The sequence below is a fragment of the Sceloporus occidentalis genome, unplaced genomic scaffold (assembly GCF_023333645.1).
Source record: "Sceloporus occidentalis isolate IW3139 unplaced genomic scaffold, rSceOcc1.0.p SCAF_51, whole genome shotgun sequence".
NCBI classification, from domain to species: Eukaryota; Metazoa; Chordata; class Lepidosauria; order Squamata; family Phrynosomatidae; genus Sceloporus; species Sceloporus occidentalis.
In genome coordinates, this window is record NW_028317031.1 from 4,077,371 (window position 1) to 4,095,751 (window position 18,381).

Here is an 18,381-nt window from a genome sequence, read left to right on the forward strand (position 1 = left end):
ATATTCTATCAGCCTGAATCAGGCTGTGTATAAGGAAAAGAAACTCATTGTTGAATGGAAAAAGCCTACCGATTTGGGTATATATTTACTAAATTGAGAATTTGCAGGGAAGAGATTGCGTCTACTGTGTACACAGCATAGTTAGCCCTATATAAAACATGGGTTATATATAAAAACTGACTGTCTCCTTTCCCATTAAACTACACATTAAAGAGGCCCAAGTTAGGCGTTCTTGCAGCCTATCTTAATGAATACTTTATTGAATGAACCCCTTTGCCTTTTCACACAAGACCACCAGGTCGCTCCGATTCTCTTGTTAGAGGGGAGTCTCAGACTTAGAGAGATTATTGGGGAGCAGAAGGAGAGATAGCGGAGACTAGACACTAGAAAGCTGAGGGGATAGGAAACGAGAAGAGGAAAACCATATGAAGAAATTAAGGTACCATACAAGTAAGTGGGGGTCCTGGGAAAAAATATGAAAAAGGGGAAAAAAATAAAACAGATAATCCATAATAAAGCATCCTGTATGAGCTAAAACCGTCCCAGAACCGTCCACTGCCTAACAGGACCGTCTTGACAGTTGGGTTGAAGGATTTGAAGTCCGTGGCTCCTGGGCTCTTGTCTAATCGTGGCTGATTAGTCGCTTTGTAATCTTTGAACAGTCGCTAATCTGCTCACCTTCAGCCTTTCAATCTGCCCCTCAGCTTCAAACACTATTTTTATCGTTATCATGGTTAAGCTATCCGGGTTGCATGGAGATCCGCACGTTATCACCGTGATGACCATTTATTTTTTACCCTTGGAGGAAAGCCTTTAGCCGAGCCAGACACTATCCTGACTGAGACTAGGCAAAGCTTTATACCTCGTGCCATGGAAAGTCCCCGCGTGGCAGAACCTCGTGATTTTTCTTACACAGGTGTATCTATAATGCCGTGCCAAAGGGGCAGCTATCCCAGATCCAATTATTTACATTCATTACATTATGTGTGAAACTCATCCCTTGCTTGTATTAGCTCTATAATATAACCCCACATAACTCATTGACAGTCCTGCCCAAACAGAAATAAGTAATACACTCCATCTCTACGTACATTGTCATATTAACCAATAATTAACATTCTCTTTTCTGTTATTGCAATATCTGCTAAATAGAAATATAAGATTTTGACGTGGTTACATTAAATAGAACCTGTGTTAGAGCTGCAGGTAAGCGCTTCCAATCCGCAGAACGTTTAATGGTATAACTAAACATACAAAAATGAGATACATACCCACCAACCATTCTGTTTTGCGCGGGACATTCATTATTTTCCAGAGGTCAAGGAATTTTGACACAGGATGGTTGGGGAGATCAGGGGATTTCTCCGGCCCGCCGATCCGTAGAAATGAATCAGTGCAGACCCCAATCACAGCTTCCACCAAGCCACCTCACAAGCTATTCAAGCATAACGTGAAGATATAGGTCGCAAGGTCGATGGAAAAAACAAAGCTTCGCCTTTAACCAGGCGTCCATGCCCCACACTTTACCTGCCACCGATGTTTCATAATCCGTCTCGTGTTCCTGCTCTGGAAACACAGAAAAGCATCAGCCAATAGCCCTTATACGAGTCAAATTCATATTTTGGATTCAAGTTGGAAAACATCTGAATGAAGTATTTAGTCCCAAGAACAACATACACTAAAAGCAAATGTACCCAAATAGTAACAAAGAGATACTGGGAGTAACAACAGAGTAACCGAATATCAGTGTTTGTCCATGTGCCCATAGTGTGTAATTCTACATATGTATAGTGTTAGCCATGTATAGTGCTGTACATGTCAAGGTATGGCATTGGCATGAGTGTGTATAAGTGTATGGTGTTAGCATGTGTATACATGTGTAGAATATGTTACTGTATGGTGTTAGTGTGTAAATGTATGTTAGTGTATGGAAAGGCTCGACAAACCCCGGGTGCTAGGTCGGGTAATATATGAAAATAAAAACATGATTGGGAAAGAAAAAAAGGTGGCTCCTAACTTTTTTGGCTGGCTTCTAAATCAAAACCAAGTTTCCCGACCCCCGGGTTATACCTAAAGACATCTTGAAATGGGCAAAATCTGCAGCTGCAGTTTCACAAAAATATGAACAAATGAAATGGCCGATGAGGACGTGAAGACTGCCAAGTAAACAAAGTCTATATTTTTCTTTAAGGCAATTTAGTAAAATCTTAGTCTGGTTTCCAGTTTGTTAACATTCAGCGTACGCATCGCCCGTCTATATACACCGAACTGTCACTGTCTGTCCACCCGTCATCTGACTTAACCAATCGATATTCATTTATCAGGCTCGCTCCCGAGGGTTTCCATGTCAGATCCCTGATCGATCCATCCGCGCATGTCCAGACACAAAGCGGCAAGACTTTGCATGATAAAAAGAAAAAAATTGGAGCGGGGGGCTGAAGCCGACACACCAAATGCCAAAAACAACTTAACACCCCCGAAAGTTTATTGATCATTAATCACAATCACATAACTCTAGCTGTGACGCCTTCATTGCATATTTAACTCATTTTGTGTTAAAGCTCCAGCAAAATATTGTCATTTTATTTTTAAACAAACAAATCAACAATTTTCACTATATATATATATATATTAATTTTAATTACTGCTATAGACTGTGGATAGTGTTTCTCCACGGAAGATTCTTGCATTATTGCAATAACCAGCCCTTTAAGAAGTATTATTGGTGAGATATTACCGTACAGCTACATACCTGCATATTAAATACAATTTCAGGGACATATTGCCAAGGTGATGGATATACGTTGTCTACGAGGCAGGAGACCCCCTAAACACACTACATTTTTAGCGATCAGTGACTTCAAAATTCAACAGACAGCAACAGAAGAGAGAGACTTGGAAAAGCGTCAGATTCTTTATTGAAATAAAATGACGAGGTGCTCAGTGTAGCTTGGAGGAGAGAAGGCGGGATAGAAACATTTCAATACATAAAGGGATTCAGTAAAAAATAAATACATTTTATGAAAAGGACTCTTAGGACAAGGCGTCACTTTCTAAAACGCAATGGTCGGGGGTTTATTTGTAACGCAAAGGAATTCTACTGCGCTGGGGATGTGGTAGATAAGTGGAACAGATTCCCAGTATAAGCGGCAGAGGGAACATTCGTGGGGTAGGCATGTGGCTACCCTGAATATAAGACAAGACCATGGACTTAAGGTTTCTGCATGAGAAATGCATGGAGGGACATCAGAGAACCCAAAGGGTTCTTATCTACCGTCACGTTCACAGCGTTAGAAGGCATTGCCGTACGACAAGGTTTGTCTCACGTACTCGCGTCGCTCCATGCGCTTCGTTGTATTCTTAACTGTCCACTCGGGAACTGAGTGGGATACAAATTAGGCCCTGAAACTTACCGGCCAGTAGCCCATAAATCACAAGCATGCGGCCGTATGTTAAACTTTTACTTCAGCCGAGAGGACGACGAAATGTCAGCCAAGCAGCCTTATACCAGATTGCTACAAGACACACGCTGCCGACCAACACGCACAGTATCAATTACTCGTTTATACATCCTACAGGGTACTGGCCCATAACACCTAAATAGAATATATATATTCTATTTAGGTGTTATGGGCCAGTACCCTGTAGGATGTATAAACGAGTATATGAGGGTCACAAAAAAAATCTCTCAGACTGATTAAGGTCCAAGTTTTACATTTTTTTTATCTCTTGTCTAATTCTAAATGCGTTCCCGAATCCCATCACATGCGGAATTTCCCAGGCAGGGAAGCTACTTGTGATTGTGAATTCCCACCGTGCTTTTATGGTCAGTATTTCATTATAAATGATCTCTTTTTTTACTACAAATCTATATTTTTTGTAAAAAGTCTAATAGTAACCATTATTGATTTTTAGGTTTCTCACAAGTGCTGACCTAGCCATGACCCAAGCACCTGAAGATCAGAACATGACATCACACACGTGACGCAACATGCAACGTAATCAAGGAAACATTTAGGCCACCAGTGCCTATACCCGGCACGTCTGACATCGCCTCGGGCTAGTGCACTGCAGGTAAATCCCGCCGGGAACCGAGGGACACCCTGCAAAACTACATGGAACTTTCCCTTCTCTACTACTTCGATTATCCCGATTTAGTGGACAATGCCCGGTATCCCACTGACAGTATGAACACGGCACCAACAGACCCTTTCCCCTGATTATAATAACGGTGATTATCCTCCGTATCTCTGTAAAAACCCGTGAGCCGTTCCCCGCACCCCCACGTGCTGTGACTTCCTGGACATCCATTTTACGACGTAACGACGCTGCGGTAAAGCAGCTTCTGATAAGCCAGTCAGCGATGGCTCCGCCCCTCCAGCGCACGGCTGCTTACTATTGGTTCTAAATCAGCCATGGGGTCTAGCCGCTTCACCCAATTGGCTGAGCCCTGGGATCCGTGGCTGTGAGAGGCCTGTAACGCCGGTGAACTGAATTCCCTATCCCCGAGTCAGCGCTTAACCATGCCGGCCAGAAACCCGCACAAAGCCGCCTGCCCGTGTCCTCCCTCCCGGGGCGATAACAGCGGCAGCCGAGAGGAACTGGAGCCTGCAGACAGCGGCGAGGACACCGGCATCAGCAAGTCCCCCAGTGACCCCAAGAAGTACCGGTCAGTACTGACACCCCACCCAGCCACCCGGGCATTTACTCCCGTTATTACCGCTAAGCGTCTGGGGCAAGTTGGAAGCCGGTTCCTTAAAGCCATACGCACTGTTATCTCTTGAGAAAGCTCTGTGTGTTTGGTAAACCCCCCCCCATGGCCTGACGTCATCTCCACACATTCAATATATTGGCCCAAGTATTCCCTCTTGTGTCATCACTTTGTTTGGGAACACTTTATTCCTTCATGTGACGTCACATTTTGTGAGCACTACCCCTCCTCCCTTTACATCACATATGTCCAATGTCTTTTACCCCGTGACCTCATCACCATTCTATTTGTATTGACACTTTTTTTTTATTAGTTCTCTATTACAGCTATGTTTCCAGTGACCTGGTATATATATTTATTTATTGTCGCTCATTTCATAGTGAAGTAACATTGATTGGCATATTGTATTTTGGAACACTGGATCAGCACATTTTTTAGTCTTTTAATTAACAAAAAAGACCACCAAAAGTAATATGAGCTCTGGATAGTGGTTTCCAGCCCCCTCTCTGTGCAACGTTTATTATTATTATTATTATTATTATTATTAAAAGTTTTTTTTCTTCTCCCTTTAAGGCATTTTTCGTGCGTGTGTATATATGTCATATATATATATATATATATATATATATATATATATATATATGTGTGTTTAAAACCTCTGTAATGCTTTGGAACGTAGGACATTGTTTCAACTCAGTGATTCACAATAAAGACATTGGAATTTATCCAAATATTTATTTAAAAATCCACATCTAATCAGAAACATACCGTTCTGATAAACTTTCTGGCGCATTTATATGGGGGGTTGGGTGGTTTTTTTTGGTTGATGTGGTTGTTAGGAGCCACTTCTGGGTTAACCCCATACCTGTCGCTCTCCCAGGAGGATACATGTCATTAGATCTGATAAGATTGTGTAAAACTGGTATTTGATCAGTAAATTTAATATTCAGAATTAAAGGTTCTGTTAAAACAAATGGTGCACGATTTTTGTTGTTGTAAATTCAGCAGCTGGACTCGTTATAAAGATGTTGAGTTTTGCGATATACAAAACCCCACGTGGTTACTCATAAAGCAGACAAAATGTATTATTGTTCGTTATTTATATATATATATATATATATAATGTATATTATTCAAGCGTGCTTAATGTGGATCTGCCATTCCACAAATTCAGGGAAGGCAGGGTTGACTTCAGGTACCAGCAAATGTATATCCAAAAAAAGTATTTCTTTCACATTCTTTTTTCTCCCAATCACTTATTCTAACTTTAGGTTTATCGAACTTGAGAATGGTCTGCGGACTCTCCTTATTTCTGATCTGGCTTCTGCGGGTCAGGGCCACCCTGAGTCCTCAGATGAAGAGGATGATGATGATGATGATGATGACGAAGATGATGATGATGATGATGAAGAAGACTGGGACTCGGAGGATGAAAGTGAAGAAGATGATGACGAGGACGATGAAGAGGATGATGAAAATGCAGAGGAGGAGACGGACAGCTTACACCCCAGCAACAAGAAAAGCTGCACAGAGAAGCTGGTAAGCGAGATGTTGGCAGATGTAGAATTTAGGAGCCAGATTGACCAATTTAAGATCCATACCTTTAGTTTTGCGAGGTTTGTCGCTGACAGACTTGTCTCCTGCGTCGTACGCACTCTCTGCATCTCTCCTCTCTGTAGTCCGCGGCTGCCCTGTGCATCGGGATAGGAAGTTTCAGCGATCCTGAGGACCTGCCGGGATTAGCACACTTCTTGGAGCACAGTAAGATCCCATGAATCTTTAGCTGTTTGTTTACTTTCTTTAGTACTGACCCTTCTTATGGATCAATGCATTGTATTTTATGTTCGTTTGGTTGCGTGCGACTAAGTTTCTTCCTCTCTTTATTTGAATTCATTATTTTGTTAACAGTTCTAATGGGTACCATGACACACTAGTCTTCCGTGCTGACAATTAGCGCGCTTTGCATTGGTCCGTCTTGCTTTATCCCTCTCTTCTTCACAGTGGTGTTTATGGGGAGTGAGAAATACCCCGACGAGAATGGCTTTGATGCTTTCCTCAAGAAACATGGCGGCAGCGACAATGCTTCCACAGACTGTGAGCGCACCATATTCCAGTTTGATGTACAACGGAAGCATTTCAAGGAGGCTTTGGACAGGTAGCTAGACTGGTTGACGTTCATTTGCTTTGGCATAAGGTTTAAGAATGTGTTCGGTACTCACTAGTGTCCGTGTGTTTCTGTAGGTGGGCGCAGTTCTTTATCTCGCCGCTGATGGTCGGCGATGCTGTTGACAGAGAGGTGGAAGCCGTGGACAGCGGTAACAATTGCACTTATGTATTCCGGATTATAGGAATGTTCCGTTGCTTTTGAACGCCGTGTAACCGGCCCTTTCCAACATTTCAGAGTTTCAGCTTGCCAGGCCGTCTGATTCTAATCGCAAAGAGATGTTGTTTGGAAGCCTGGCTAAGCCGGGACACCCTATGAGCAAGTTCTTTTGGGGTAAGTATTTGCCAATTAATGTGTTTAATTTAAAATAGTTTATTAATCGATTATTACTTGTAGCAAAGAATTCCACCAGATAATTAGGGCTTTTCATCTAATGTGTGGGTTTGCAGGCGAGATGCAGTTGGAACTTACTGACCTCTTTATACTTTACGAAGGGTCCACCCTTACTGTTTTCTCCTTCAAGAATGCCTGAACCGGCCCTGCGGAATGGATAGCTTAGTCAGTGGGGCAGCAGCTCCCTGCAAACTCCTGCCTTCTTGAATAATGCCCAAAGTTTTAAGATAACACGGGCTTCCCTGCAGACGCTCTAAGTAGTTTGATTTATGGGTTATACCTAATGCATATTATGGGTTTAACCCCCTTAAGGACAATGGGCGGTCAAATTCATATCTGATGACACTCAATGAGATAAAAGATGTTCTACAATCCTGTTTTTTGTATACATATATCACATCGACCTAAGAAGTTCGCTCTCCTTCCAAAGAAACAACGTAACCAAAGATTGGATGGTTGGGGTAAACGTCCCATTGGCATATGTGTTGTTGGCAAAAAGTCCCCCGGGGTCTTACTGTGTGGCAATGAAATTCAACGTCCCGTTCTGTCCAAGATTCATCATGTTCTGCCGCTTACAGGGAATGCCCAAACTCTGAAGCACGATCCCAAGGACAAGAATATAGACACCCATGTCCGACTGCGAGAGTTCTACAGAATGTACTACTCTGCCCATTACATGACCCTCGCAGTCCAGTCTAGAGGTAAGTGGGGGGAGGCTGGAGTGGATTCTTACAAGTAATTCAAAGTCTTGAACATAGATAAATAACATTTTTGTTTGCTCTCTACAGAAACTCTGGATTCATTGGAGGAGTGGGTGAGGGAGATTTTCTCCAAGGTCCCAAATAAGTAAGTTTGCCCCAAAAATGATTATCTAATTTTTTTGAACTTGCGCTGAGTCTGCACCGGCTTCCTTTTAAAAGCAAAGCTCAAATCACTTTAATATAAATGTATCTGGGATCTCTGGTTTACACCATACAGCCCAGTAATGTGTATTATTAATTTCCACTCCATTGCTTCATTTTTATTTCCCCTTCCTCCTAGTGATTTGCAAAAACCTGATTTTAGCCACCTTCGTGAACCTTTCGATACTCCCGGATTTAATGCTCTGTACAGAGGTATGAACTTGATTTAATATAAAATAACTGATTTATCAAAATTAATGGCAAAGTGAAAAATAAGCGAATTTAAGTTAAAGTAATTCTATTGTGTCGTTTCTTTTTCTTATTGTTATAGTTTTTATTAACGCAATGAAGTATGTTATATCGCACATTTGAATAGACAAAACCGTTCTAAATTGTGATAATTGTGCGAGTGAAAAGCTAACCACTTATATTCATTCATATAAACATCATCACTTTTTCTCTTTACTAAATCTTTTTTTTTCTTTTTTTCTTTATTTTAGTGATACCTATTAAGAAGGTCCATGCTTTGACTATAACCTGGGCTCTCCCACCTCAAGAGGAGTTTTACAAGTAAGGGGTTTTTTTTTGTTTGTTTTTTAATTTAAACAAATTTTGTACCTGCTTGTGATATTTCCTTATTGGTTCTGCCAAATGGAGTCAACTTACATAAAAAAAAATGCTATTAAATCCTTTCCTGTTTTTAGGGTGAAGCCACTTCATTACATCTCGTGGTTAATAGGACACGAGGGTAAAGGCAGCATCCTCTCCCTTCTGCGTAAGAAGTAAGTGATGTTAGATGCTGGTTTTCCGACCCACCAGTAGTTCTAGGCGTTGGAAGGTGGATTGGATGAATGATGGAAAGCTTCACTCCTCTTATGATTGTATCTACTATACTAAGTGAAAGACCTGGGGCCGGTTATGTAAAACTATAGCGTGATTTTATTTTTTGTTAGTTTCGTTTTTCCATAGATGTCTGAACACGCTCTGTCTGTTGTTGTGAACGCTTTGCCTTTCCGCAGGTGTTGGGCTCTGGCTCTGTTTGGGGGTAACAGCGAGACCGGTTTTGAGCAGAACACAACATACTCAGTTTTCAGCATTTCCATCACTTTAACCGATGCGGGATATGAGCATTTCTATGAGGTATGCGCAGTGATTAAGACTTTTGGGATGATGTATCCGCCGATTAGAGATCACTTTTACTGTCCCCTATTCCACAACCCAAATCCTCTTTATCTACATGTGTTTCTTATGAAAAAGAAAGATGAATACATTGAAATGGTGTGGAGTATATGGTGTATTCCCCATGTCGGAGCATCCTGGGAATGTAATGTGCTTTGTATCGATGCACAGGCTTTTTATTTTCAAGGCATGCCCCTTACTTTTGTACTGTGTTGCTCCGTCATCGTGTAATTATCTCCAACCTGTTGTCTTATGCCCTGCACTGATTCAATCTTTATATATCCCTGTAGGTCACGCACATTGTCTTCCAGTATTTAAAAATGTTACAGCAGCAGGGACCGCAAGAAAGGTATGATTTTACCCCAAAATCACATTGGTTTCTTTGTAATCACAGCTAAGGTTAAGTGTAACTTTTTTTTTTTTTTTTTTTTTTTTTTTAAGGATCTTCCGTGAAATTCAGAAAATTGAAGCTAATGAGTTTCAATATCAGGAGCAGGTATAACTTTTTTTTTAAATGTGTTTTTTGAAGGAATAATTCATTTTAGAAATAAATATAATTATAAATAGAATCTCCCACCCGCATCTTTCGATGTTCTGTTTTCGAACCTTGCGCAGCCAATGGGAGTCAAGCAGGTTACAATGTCTTCTCCCATTGGCCAGTAACTGTAACAAGCATACTGTGCACATCAGAAGGTGTTACAGACAGAGATACCTTTTTGTTTTCCAAATATTATTTCAATCCATCCGCCAAGGCGTCGGATCTAGTGATTTGGCCACTTTATAGTTGTAAGGCTAAATATTTACAGTCCCACAACTTTCTATTACTGAGATTTATGCACTGATCTGCTTTAAACAGCTTGTTTAAAAAAAACAACCCATTCCTTTTTTCGTCTTCTCTTAGACGGACCCTATTGAGAATGTGGAGAATATCTGTGAAAATATGCAACTGTTTCCAAAGGAAGACTTTCTGACTGGAGATCAGCTGCTCTTCGAATACGTTCCTGACGTGAGTGCCACTTTTTCTAGACTCTATCAGAAATTCTCATTTTTCTTTACTGAGCAAAATCATAATGGATAAAAAAATGTATCATCCTCTGAATATTTGTTTAAAGCATGTTTTATATTCTGACGTGCAGGGACGTTGATAGTTGGAAATAATTAAATGGAGATAAGAAATTGTGTAACTCTTCTGCATCTGTAGGTCATCTCGGAGGCCTTGAATGATCTTACTCCTCAGAAGGCAAATCTTCTTTTACTTTCTCCTGCCAACGAAGGAAAGTGTGACCGGAAGGAGAAATGGTTCGGTACCCAGTACAGCGCAGACGGTAAGATAGAACCTTGGGTGAGAGGCGACGGTGAAGGATCTCTGGATAAATCCTGCATGTAACATGCAGCTCCCTTCTCTGTCCGCGGTACAGTCTTGTCTTATCCGCAGATATCGAGCCAAAGTGGAAAGAGCTCTGGGCCACCGACTTTGCTTTGAACTCAGACCTGCATCTCCCGGCAGAAAACAAGTTCATTGGTAAGCGATGTACAGACTTTGACCCCAGAGATAAAAGGTTGTATCTTTAGATCTGGCGGGGGGATACAAAGTATCTCTTGGTTTTATGGAATCCAGGAATTATCACCACCTGATAGTTTTCTTAACTTCCAAACAAGTGTAACTGTCTGGGATTACCATGCTGTATCTGAAGCTATGTTCCAAAGACTTTTCAGCTTTGCAATCTCTCACGCAGCCACTGACTTTACGCTGAAGACCTCGGACTGTCCAGACACTGAATATCCAGAGAAAATAGTGGACACCAAGCAGGGCTGCCTATGGTATAGGAAAGACGATAAATTCAAGATTCCAAAGGGTAAGAGGCTGTCGGAAATGTGTTCTAACTACTTGGTAAAGTGAATAGCGTGGTACCATTCTACTGCGTAACGTGGAAGGCTGCTTGTAATATATCGTGAAACAATCTCTCCTCTTGCAGCTTACATTCGATTCCACCTGATCTCCCCCATGATCCAGCAGTCGCCTGAAAAGTGAGTATAATGTGTAATTCCACGAATGGCATACACATTGGGGAAAAAGTTACTGTATGTTCTTACAGAGAAGTGTGGATCACATAAGCGACCACCATTCACTGCAGGTGCTTCTACAATTAACGGAGGAAGCCAATAACATCATGTCTGTCCCTTGTAATTACGTGTTTTAAACTTTTATGTTTTATCAATAACATAGCACTATTCTTGATTATAAATCAGGAATAACAAATCAGGGCACTGTTTTGAAAGAATGAAAGCAGCTAGTGGTGAATTGTTGCTGGAATCATCAGAAACATGCAAAAATAATATTTATTACTTTCACTCACCGTGGAGCTCCGATTCCTCACACGTCACATTCAGCTCTGATTTATTCTATTTTTTATTTTTTTTAGCCTGGTTCTGTTTGACATCTTTGTCAATATCCTGGCTCACACGTTGGCTGAGCCGGCTTACGAGGCAGACGTGGCTCAGCTGGAATACAAGCTGGTTGCAGGAGAACACGGACTAGTCGTTAAAGTGAAAGGATTCAACCATAAACTACCTGTGAGTATGACGACACAAAGCCTTTACGTTTGGGAAGTAATAATAATAATAATAATAGAAATCCTAGAAATGTGCCGTATACCCACGATATTCGTGTCCATGCTCCGTGTAGCTTCTCTTCGAGCTCATCATTGACCACCTGGCCGACTTCACTGCCTCTCCTGATGTGTTTGGGATGATCACAGAACAGCTGAAGAAAACCTACTTCAACATTCTCATCAGACCAGAAAAACTGGGGAAGTGAGTTCTGCAATTTTCTATCTTTTAAGTCTTGGTTTATTGAAGCATTAACGGGAAATTATATATGCGAGAACTTCCGGACCATCTACTGCAAGGTACCTGGTCTCAAGACTCCCTCGAGGCTCCAGTATATTGTACATTTTGGATCCCATTACTCATATTCTTCAATCATTCCTCTGTTATTTTATGCTATGCAGTTAGATGGAAATACTTTGTGAATGGTAGGAAGCCGCAGACTTTGGAACTTATTTTACCTCCTCCTTCCAGGGACGTGCGTCTTCTGATCCTAGAACATAAACGTTGGTCCATGATTGAAAAGTACCAGTCTCTGCTCCAGGGAGTGAGCTTGGACAGTCTGCTGTCCTTCGTCAGTCAGTTCAAGTCTCGCCTCTACGTGGAGGGATTGGTACAGGGAAACTTCACCAGCAAGGTGGGTGTGCGGCTTCTCGTGCAAACTGAGGAACGCCAGGGTGACTGTTACTTTTGTGCGACTGTGAAGATGATTGTTACTTTTGTGCGACTGTGAAGATGATTGTTACTTTTGTGCGACTGGATCAAGCCAAAGATACTGAGGTCTCTTCTAAGTTCAGATTTCAATAGGGCTGCAGGAACACACTTTTGATATACATATAGAAGTAGTATGGAGGAATGTATACCACAATTTTTTCAGATTTAGAAAGTATCTTACTACTACGTCTTTTTTTTTTTTTTTTTCCCCCCTATTTTTAGGAGTCTGCCAACTTCCTCCACTATGTCACCAGGTGAGAGACTTTTCTTTCTGCCTCTTCGCAAAATGATGCGCTCTCCAAAATACAAGGGTCACTCCGCACGTTCTCTGAATAGTCGGGTTACTCTTCGCAGCTGATGGTTAGCTCAGCATGTCAGTTTATTGATAAGCCTGATTTGAATGCAGACTATATGTTCCTGATCTTAATAATAATAAATGACAGGTTTTGAAGTTAGTGCTGTATTTTGTATAATCTAATCTTTTGAGTTAATGCACCTTGCTTTCTAAGAGTAGAGGCATAGACCCATGCCTTGTCCTCTGTTCAGTATAGCCATATGCCTATTGCATAAATAACCTGATTTAGGGGTTTTTGGGTAACTTCTATCACTGTTACAGTAATGCCGCTTTGCACCACCCTCTAATAATATCCTTACTTATAACATTTACCTCTGGTTATTAACTATAAAATGTTAAATCTGCAACTTTTGGCTTAGTTTTAAACTTGCCTTGCAATATCAATTGTTGTTCTAGGGGTGTTATCCTCTACGTATGTAGAATGCATTATAACTTATTGCGTACTGGTAACGAAAAAAACTGGAGAAGCCTCTGTTTACTTCTCCCTGTTGATTAAATGCTTGTAGAACACTGTTTTTGGTTTTATGCCCTCCGCTCACACGGTGATCACAATGCGAGTGACTGCAGCAGTTTAATGTAATCTAACTTACCGTTCCCTGCAGGAAGCTTCAGTTCCAGCCGCTGGAGATGCCTGTCCCGGTGCAGTTCCAGGTGGTTGAATTACCGAGTGCTCATCACCTCTGCAAAGTAAAGGCTCTCAACAAAGAAGATGCCAATTCTGAAGTTACTGTTTATTACCAGGTAAGATCACAGCTGTAACTGGGGCATAAAAAACACTTTCAACTGCTTCTCTAATGAAGTCAGTAAATAAAGTCAACTTAAGACTGTTTCCTCTGTTACAGCTACAACCATTATTCCTATTTCTCTTGCCTTCTAAAAAATAAAAACCTTTACTACTAATACCACTTACACGGCAATACTAAATAAACAAACGAACACATTTGCAATGCACATCAGCCTTTTGCAACATGATGATATGAAGATAAATGTTATCGTATAACAAATCCGTAAGAGATGCATATCGAGCAACCAATCCCCCGCGTATAATAAGACAAAACATTCTAAACAAACCATTTGAGCTCAGGTTAGTCCATCCAGTGTCTGGTAAGATTCCCAAATGTCAGTCCTGCAGTCTATGATAAAAAGGGTTTGTACCGTGTTAGCCGCTAAGAAAAGTATAGTTAAAATGATACCATTTATGAGAGTTTAATTGCGAGCTTTCGAGACCAAGTTGTTAGGTCCCTTCCTCAGGCATTAATGAAGCTAAAACAGAATATATCGGATAATCCCCGGGCTGTTGATCCTCAACCCCAAACCCTTATCAGCCCTTTAATGAATCCTTTGTCAAACAAGAAAGCAACCAATTCGTTCTATACACGCCATTATTTAGAATCCGTGCCACTGTCAAAAGAAATTGCTTTGTATGGGAAAGATAATATTTGTGCAGACTAGGCCAAGAGCAGCGGGGCGGCTGTAGATCACCCTGTTGGGCAATCGGGCCGGTGCGGATTATAGCGAAGATGTCTGATCTCCCCATCTTGGGCCATTTACATTACGGAGGACTTTGTGCTGTGAGTTGGAGTGCAGGGATGTGATGTCATTAATGCGCAATAGAAATGATGGCACCTGCGAAGATTGGTCCTGGGGGTACTGCTTTGGGTCAGGCCTGGGTCAGCTTCCAGCGTAAATACCCCCCTCCATTTAAAAGGCTATGTTATAAATTGTGAAAATTAAAGTGCATTGCGTGTGCTTTAATGCAAGTTACCTCCTTTTAAACCCCTTAATGACAAAGCCTGTACATGTACGGGCTCAAAATGCATTGTTTTCAATGGGTTTAAGGACCGCCCATTGTCCTTAAGGGGTTAATGTTGCCCCATCTTGGAAGCAAATAGTTAAATGTGGATGTCTTGTAAACTCAGTTTTATAAATTATGAAAACTGTTCTGGAGAATAACTTGCAGACATTCTCAATAAACACCAACATTTCTTATAGTTAAGCTCATCATTTTGAATGAAACGTCTTCATTTGTATATCTTTGTTTTGCAGTCCGGTGCAAAGAATTTACGAGACTACACATTAATGGAGCTGCTGGTTGTAAGTATTTGGTTCCAGCCGTGCCCAACATCCCTTAGATGTGCGGATGAAGGATTACCGCCTGTAAAAAGCTCCTTCTGTGATGGCTACAGAAACGTCTGGTTCTGAACTTTGCAGTTACAAAACATTATTATTATTTATTGTCTTATATAGCGCCATCATATTCTGTAGTGCATGCATCTCTCTGGCTATAACAGTGTTGCTCTTAAAAAGAAAAAAAAAAAGGTTACACCGCAGTCTGACAGCTCAATGCATAACCGCTATATACAGGCACATCGGCAAAAAAGGGTTTGCAGGATGATCGCCATACACTTTCCATAGAGTAACTTAAATGTCTCTTGCAGATGCACATGGAAGAGCCGTGCTTCGATTTCCTGAGGACTAAGCAAACTCTGGGGTAAGCGAGCGCAGAAATAAGGTCACAGGGATCTTGTAATACCAGAAAGCTTTGCCTCTACGTGTAAATATTATATACCTTTAAACCATCACATACTTCCGTTACGTATAGATGACCCAGCTAGTAATCGGGAAGGCTGTTCCTGTCTGAATGTATTAAGAGTTCCCGTCATCTCTGAGAGGTTATATATGTCTTGGCTGGCTGAGCTTTAAGTGATGGATACGATTCAAATCATGTTAACGCTGTATGATTTCTAGTATGAGCTGAACTAGAAACATTACTGTCTTGTTTAATGCCAGCAAATGAGTATCGTTTTATATGTAATATAATCGTACACCTTTAAACATTACTGGGGGGGGGGTGTAACGGGGAACATGTAAACACTGTCATTTTCCCCCTTCTTTGCTGCAGGTATCATGTGTACCCAGTCTGTAGAAACACATCTGGGATTTTGGGGTTTTCTGTCACTGTCGAAACCCAAGCAACTAAATTCAAGTGAGTGATCCAAGTACGGAGATAAATATTACATTAAAAGTGAAGGATGGCCAGAATATATGTAATGCTCTACGGCACGGTTAGAATGCACAAGATTACAGGACATCTCCCGCTCCATTAACGAATAGTCAGCTAACTGGTTCCTGCTACGTTCAGCTTCCACTAACTGTATTGATCTGACGATCTGTTTTAATGGCTTGCAAAGGCGTTTGGGGTCAGAGTAAGAATGTGGAGTCAGCAGATGGATATGATAAAGATGTGGGAAGGAAAACGCGTCCAGTGCAGGAAGAATCCATGTCTGAATTTATTCTGAAACAGAATTGGTCATATTTATAAAAAAAAAAAAAAAAAAATCTATTCTGGGTACATTGTGGAGCAATCAGCTGGAGGGTCGTTTATTGCTCAACAATTACAACTTTGCCAAAAATAATTTTGTGATCTATTGAGCTCAATGTCTTAATATTTTGATTACCAGCTCGGATGTGGTAGACCAGAAGATAGAGGAATTTCTTACCTGTTTTGGTGAAAAAATTGCCAGTTTGACAGACGAAGCCTTTAAAACACAGGTACGGGTTATGTTGTTTTCATCTTAAATTGCCTGACATTGGGGGAAAACAAGAGCAAACAATAGCATTTAACCATTTGTTTTCTGTTTGGAAATGGTTAGAAATACAAAGTGAAGCTGAGAATTGTCTTATCGTGTAAAAGGGGCTGAAGAGGAATAAGGGTGTGAGTTTGATTAAATATTCAACCTACTCCGCTGAATGTTATTTTGTAACTGAACTGAGTGGTAGAAATATCATTCCTAGTACAGAAATTACTCTTTAATCCTATGAAATGATGCATTATTTTTGTGGGTAGCACTTGTGACACAAATGATAGAAGAACAGTAAGGTTGTTGCAATATGAATTGGGGGGGGGGGGAGTGTGATTCAATCTTGAAAGGAAAGAATAAAGTGACAGATCTGTTAAAGTTTATTTACTTAGCATACTGTGAACCTGAGTTTAAGGTAGTGAGGAGAGATAGTGGAAACACAGCTTGTGATATGATCCAAGGAGGTAATTTCGACGTAAGAGACACACATTTGGGTATGACCAGCTTAGAAACAGTGACATAAAGAGAGAAAGAATGAATAAAGTTGCCCACAAAGGAGCTACACAGAACAATGGAGACCTGCGAAGTGGTCCTTGGAGAATAACAAGAGTGGAGATGATGTCTGTCAGCATTTGAAACAATATTTTTTTCATGGCAGGTCAAAGCTTTAATAAAACTGAAGGAATGTGAAGATACTCACCTGGGAGAAGAAGTAGACAGAAACTGGAATGAGGTCCTCACCCAGCAGTATCTCTTCGACCGTTTGGAACATGAGGTAGAGTATAAAACTAGGCAATTACAGGCTGCTTCTGGGCATAGAAATTGGGGGGGAGAGATTAAAATTTTGTGGAGAGATCTGCGTTCCTGTCCCTCTCTCGAATACATCCGTCTCCCTTGGGCCAAAGCCTAATAGTGCTCAGGTATCATTTAAACTTAAGTAGCTCGATTTAACGTCTGTCGAGTGTTTTTTTCCTCTTCCAACTCATTGCAAGTTATCCTCTCATGTAATTCAATAGATTGACGCCCTGAAGACCTTCAGTAAAACAGACATGGTTACCTGGTTCCAGGATCACCGAGGCTGTGACAGGAGGGTTCTCAGCGTCCATGTATGTATTTCTCTGTAGCACAGATCTACTTGTTTAGTTTGCAGTACATACCTGTTCTCCTCTATGACTGCAGCATCTGTAGAGTTATGTTTTACTATTTATTATAGTAACACGTTCAGACTTGAATCTTTGATTTCTTATAGGTGGTTGGATTTGGGCAGAAAGAGCCGGATAATGTGACGCCACCACCTCTGCCAGGAGCTCCAGACTCTAACAGCGGTATCGGTGGTCTGACTTTCCTGCCCCCATCACCCCTCATGGAAAACTGTGTTCAGGTTAAAGACATCCGAGGCTTCACCTCCACCTTGAAACTTCTCCCATACCACAAAATAATCGAATGAATTGGCTGCACACGGGCCGCTAGGGGGACAGGCGCTGCAGTTAAAACGTACTTTTAGTTTGTTTGGGTGGGTGCTTTTTAAACAGACTGTTTTTGCCTTTGTAAAGTCATTACTTCCATTAAAAAAACAACCAAAAAAGTGGAAAACCTTCTAAAAGCAAACAGGACTTTTACCATATGGTTTGCTGGTGGAGCAGTAAAAGGCTCTTCATGAGCGGATTACAATTTTAAAGGGCTTCACACCTAAATATCAAACATTATGGTTGGCACTGTTTTTACGTCTTGCATTTTATTTAATAGGATCTTGTTAACCTATACAGACTTTTTAA

The 18,381-nt window shown here is 41.0% G+C and overlaps 1 protein-coding gene across 1 annotated transcript; it reads left to right on the plus strand.

Annotated features, from left to right (window-relative positions):
• Positions 1-4,523: 4,523 nt before the first annotated feature.
• LOC149288493 (nardilysin-like) lies at positions 4,524-18,053 on the plus strand. The gene is made up of 31 exons (XM_089491664.1): positions 4,524-4,669; positions 5,983-6,250; positions 6,391-6,472; positions 6,713-6,866; positions 6,953-7,026; positions 7,113-7,208; positions 7,847-7,969; positions 8,057-8,114; positions 8,310-8,383; positions 8,671-8,740; positions 8,875-8,952; positions 9,190-9,310; positions 9,640-9,698; positions 9,791-9,845; positions 10,251-10,355; positions 10,551-10,674; positions 10,785-10,871; positions 11,086-11,205; positions 11,326-11,377; positions 11,773-11,923; positions 12,036-12,163; positions 12,431-12,593; positions 12,893-12,924; positions 13,628-13,766; positions 15,072-15,119; positions 15,464-15,516; positions 15,928-16,011; positions 16,487-16,577; positions 17,265-17,381; positions 17,623-17,712; positions 17,856-18,053. Exons 1-31 carry the CDS (start codon positions 4,524-4,526, stop codon positions 18,051-18,053), a joined length of 3,240 nt encoding a protein of 1,079 aa, XP_089347790.1.
• The last annotated feature ends 328 nt before the right edge of the window (positions 18,054-18,381 follow it).